The sequence below is a fragment of the Pinus tabuliformis genome, chromosome 5_1 (assembly GCF_031772625.1).
Source record: "Pinus tabuliformis cultivar Carrire ecotype Pingquan chromosome 5_1, CPIR1, whole genome shotgun sequence".
In the NCBI taxonomy this organism is placed as follows: Eukaryota; Viridiplantae; Streptophyta; class Pinopsida; order Pinales; family Pinaceae; genus Pinus; species Pinus tabuliformis.
The window spans coordinates 577,969,913-577,974,214 of record NC_142305.1 but is presented as its reverse complement, the minus strand read 5'-3'; the positions used below and the strand labels follow the sequence as shown (position 1 = coordinate 577,974,214).

The following is a 4,302-nucleotide window of genomic DNA, read 5'->3' as shown; positions in this document are numbered from 1 at the left end:
GGCCGGACGGATGGACCATTGAATTCTACACAGCTTTCTTCGATGTTTTGGGTCAGGACTTAGTATAGGTGGTTGAAGAAAGCCGGACTTATGGATCATTATATCATGCCATCAACTCTACATTCATCGCTCTCATCCCCAAATCTGACTCCCCAGCATCCTTTGATGACTACAGACCCATCTCTTTGTGTAACTGCCTCTATAAAATCATCTCGAAGACCATTGCAAATCGACTTAGACCTATCCTCTCCCGTTCCATTGCCCCGCAGCAATTTGCTTTTCTCGAATCTAGACAGATCCATGAGGCCATTGGACTCGCTCAAGAAGCCCTCCATTCCATCTGGTCGAAAAACTTAAAAGCCATCCTCCTCAAAATCGATCTGTCTAAAGCTTTTGACCGTGTCAGCTGGCTCTATCTCAAAATGATCCTCATTCATCTGGGTTTCCCTCATGCATACATTTCTTGGATCATGGCCTGCATTACCACACCATCTTTCAGTATTCTTATCAATGGTTCGGCCACAAATTTTTTTCATTCTGAGAGGGGTCTGAGGCAGGGGTGTCCTCTATCGCCCCTACTCTTCCTGTTGGTCATGGAAGGTATCAGTCGCCTCATGGAAGCGGCCAAGCGATCTGGAGACATTGGGGGCCTTCGCATAACTGACCTTTGCTATCGCACTCATCTACACTTTGTGGATGATGTTCTTATACTTCTCAATGGCAGTGTTCGTGACACTCGAACTTTCTCAAAGATCCTACAACTTTTTTCCTCTGCCACGGGTATGATGCCAAACCAGATGAAATCAACCATTACCTGTGCACGCACATCTGTACAGGAGACCCAGACTGGCTTACAGGCATTCCCTTACTTGGTCCACCCCCTGGATAGAGGTCTCAAATATTTGGGGTTCAATCTGAAACCTACTTGCCAAAGGATTGCTGACTGGGTCTGGTTGGTTGCCAAATTGGAAAAAAGACTCACAGGATGGAGCTTCAGATATCTCTCCAGGGCTGGTAGACTGGTGCTCATAAAGTCTGTATTAGAAGCCACCCCGGTGTTCTGGATGGCCCTAGCCTGGATTCCTAGAAACATCCTGGGGCAGCTACAGTAGTTATGCAACCGATACCTCTGGAATGGGAGTCAGGATAAAAGAGTATTTGCATGGATCGGATGGAAGAAAATCTCATTGCCCAAAAAGTGGGGAGGATGGGGACTAAAGGAACTACCTGAATTTGCAAAAGCACTGGCCACCAAGATGGGGTGGACTCTGCTTACTTGTCAAAATCTCTGGACACAGGTAGTCTATTATAAATACATTTGGCCTCATAATATTTTGGATTGGGCCCGTTTCCCTACTTGGTCAACAATGGGATGCTCATCGGTTTGGAAGGCCTTGCTTCAATCCCTTCCTCTCATTCGGAACAATCTTGCTTGGCGCATTAATGATGGATTGACAGGCAGAATTGGTTTGGACCCTTGGATTAACTGTGGGGGTAGACATATCCTTAATCCAGATCTTATAATGCACCTACAGGCCTGGGATATCCGACATTTTGCACAGATCGCAGACCAACAGCGCACTGATATATTTTCCCAGGCTTGGAAATCCGCACAGCAATTGGATCTCCCTTTACAATGGCATCAGGAATGGGATCGCTATACTGAGGCATTATCTGAATCTCACATTCGTATAAAACAAGGACCGGATGAACTTATTTGGTGCATTGCTGATCATGGTATATATGCTCCAAAATTTGGATACACTGCTCTCATTTCTCACAGAATGTCTGAATCATTACAGTCATGGTGGCAATCCATTTGGAAGCTCAAGGCTCCTCCCCGGACCAAACTTTTCCTTTGGTGTGCACTAAACGGCAATGTATCCACAGGGGAACATCTCACCCGCAGAGCCATTTTTGGCCCATCATGGTGTATCTTCTGTAAAAATGCATCAGAGACTCAGGATCATATATTCCTCCTCTGCCCTGTCATCCTCAACCTATGGAACAACATATGTAATCTATTGGGTATCGTTGTCAATTGGAAAGGGATCGATATTAGGAGTGCTTGGGATACTTGGTCTCACTGTCATCCGGGCACTAAATTACAAAACCTTCCACCTGTGGCTACTTGGCATATATGGCTTGCTCGAAATCGGGCTATATTTGAAGACCGATTGATATCATGGAATCGGGTTGAGGCCACCATCATTGCAGCATATCATGAGTTACCAGACCCTCCACCCCCGAGACCGAGATCCATACAGCCCATGCCCAACTTTGATAGAACCATCCCGTGGGCATTCTTCGACGGAGCAGCAAATCAGGATGGATGTGGCGGGGGTTTTGTATTGCACATAAATGAACACCATCGATACCTTGCAAAAATGGGCTTTGGCAATGGATCAAATAATTTCGCTGAGCTCTCGGCTGTCCACAATCTCCTACATTTTGCATTATCACATCATCATACAAGAATCAATATATTTGGGGACTCATTGGTGGTTGTTAACTGGATTAACAATATCACTACTTGTCATACACACACTCTCAGCAATTTATTACATGATGCACTCATACTCAAAGCAGCATTTAACCATTGCACATGTTTACATATTTACAGAGAGCATAACAGCGAGGCTGACAAATTATCCAAAGAGGCCTCGTTATTTCCATGAGGCGAGGGGATAATAGTGGAGCAGAATGGAGCAGAGGAGTATCAATTTACCACAGGCCATTCATAGATCAAAGAGAACAAAGGGACAACAGTCCCAACAGCTGATAGTCAATGGCGTTTTTGTTTTTTCTTAATAGACATATATAGAAGATGGATATTATGTTTATAAACAGAGTCCTCTTTCGGACAACGGATAGAATGCACAGTCAGATGAATGTACACAGAACAGTTTTGCTTATACCTACAGAACAACACCTTGATGAGGTGAATTTTGTATGAACAATCCAGTAATGCCTCGGCATCTGCTTTATGTAATTTTAAAACATTAATGAAAGTTACTGATTTTTCCAGTGGAAAAAAAGAAGATAGAGACAGATGGAAAACTGCATCATGTTGTCCCTTTTATTGTGGATGTTCTGGTTGTTGCAGTTGAACTTGAGCCCTTTTAAGCTGGCTGATATGTTTACGTTGGAATCATCTTTGTCTTTAACCTTTGACTGATACTCTTTAACCTATTACTCTTTGACCCTGTTTATCTGTCCTTTCACCTACCTTCAAATTTACTGTGGTAACTTATAGTAAATCTATCATTGTTACCCACCATTCATTTTCAGGCAATTTTACCTTGAGCATTCTTCTATATATCTCGTCTACCTCAGTGTATTTGGAAAAATTTGGCTTGATGACAAATAGATGCTTCACTTCGTGCTCTAGGAAGAATAGATTTTCTAAAGTATCATATAATACTTTCCCTGTTGGCAATGCTTTGACTCCTGAAGTGCTTGCCTGTTCTCTGAACAATTTCTCTAGTCTGTCAATATAATCCACTTGGGTCATAAGTTTTTCATTGATTACCATGGGATTGGGAAGGCCTTTACTTATCAAAATTTGAAGCTTTGCCATGAATCTATCAATACCAACTTGCAAGTCATGGAATTTTTTCTCTAAGTTAAGCATAAGGTTTCTTTTATAGAGAACCTTTTTTATTTTAAGGATGGTTTCTGTTCTGTCCTCCACACCAAGCTCATCTACTTCATTCCTGTTCTTGTTGATCAAGAAATGGATGAGTCGATTGGCTTCCTCGGGTTGGTCTCCTAGGTATTTCTTTACCTGTTATATTTCTTCGGTGGCCACTTTCACCAGTTCTGCTTGCTCGAATATTACTTGAATTGATGGCCAAATATCCTTGATAGAGTCAATGATATTGGTCCAGAGCATCTCCTTAATTTTTCCTAGTGGCTTTTGCAATGTTAAATCTTTTTCAAGGAACTTTATCTTCTCACCTTAGGGATTTTTGTGCTTCTTCTTTCTGCTATATTTGGGTAAGCTGATAGTCAATTTCTAAGCTTGTCAATTTCTTCTTAAGTCTCTTAAGCTCTATTGCCTGGATGGACATTTCCTCCATGGATTTCACTAACTCTGTTGTTTTCTCTGTTCAAGTACTTGTTGTTGCAAACTCTATTGTGACTGGAAGTGTTATAGCAGGTGGAGCTGTTGGTGCTAAAGAGGCTACCAATGTTGAGGGAACTGCAGTAGATACTGTGGGAATAACAGTTTGTGGAGTGGTGGCCAACTCATTCTGTTTAGACTGAATCAATTCATCCAACTCTATCTCAGTTTCTTTT

At 42.3% G+C, this 4,302-nt stretch overlaps 2 protein-coding genes across 2 annotated transcripts; both read left to right on the top strand.

The window, feature by feature from the left end:
* The first annotated feature begins 593 nt into the window (after positions 1-593).
* LOC149166157 (uncharacterized) lies at positions 594-1,112 on the top strand. Its single transcript, XM_089430069.1, has one exon. It carries the CDS (start codon positions 594-596, stop codon positions 1,110-1,112), a length of 519 nt encoding a protein of 172 aa, XP_089286195.1.
* Positions 1,113-1,367: 255 nt separating this feature from the next.
* Positions 1,368-2,678, top strand: LOC149166156 (uncharacterized). The gene has a single exon (XM_089430068.1). The coding sequence runs from the start codon at positions 1,368-1,370 to the stop codon at positions 2,676-2,678; it is 1,311 nt and encodes a 436-aa protein (XP_089286194.1).
* The last annotated feature ends 1,624 nt before the right edge of the window (positions 2,679-4,302 follow it).

Coding starts and splice junctions, on each gene's coding strand:
- LOC149166156 (XM_089430068.1), top strand. CDS start 1,368: ATGGGATGCTCATCGGTTTGGAAGGCCTTGCTTCAATCCCTTCCTCTC.
- LOC149166157 (XM_089430069.1), top strand. CDS start 594: ATGGAAGGTATCAGTCGCCTCATGGAAGCGGCCAAGCGATCTGGAGAC.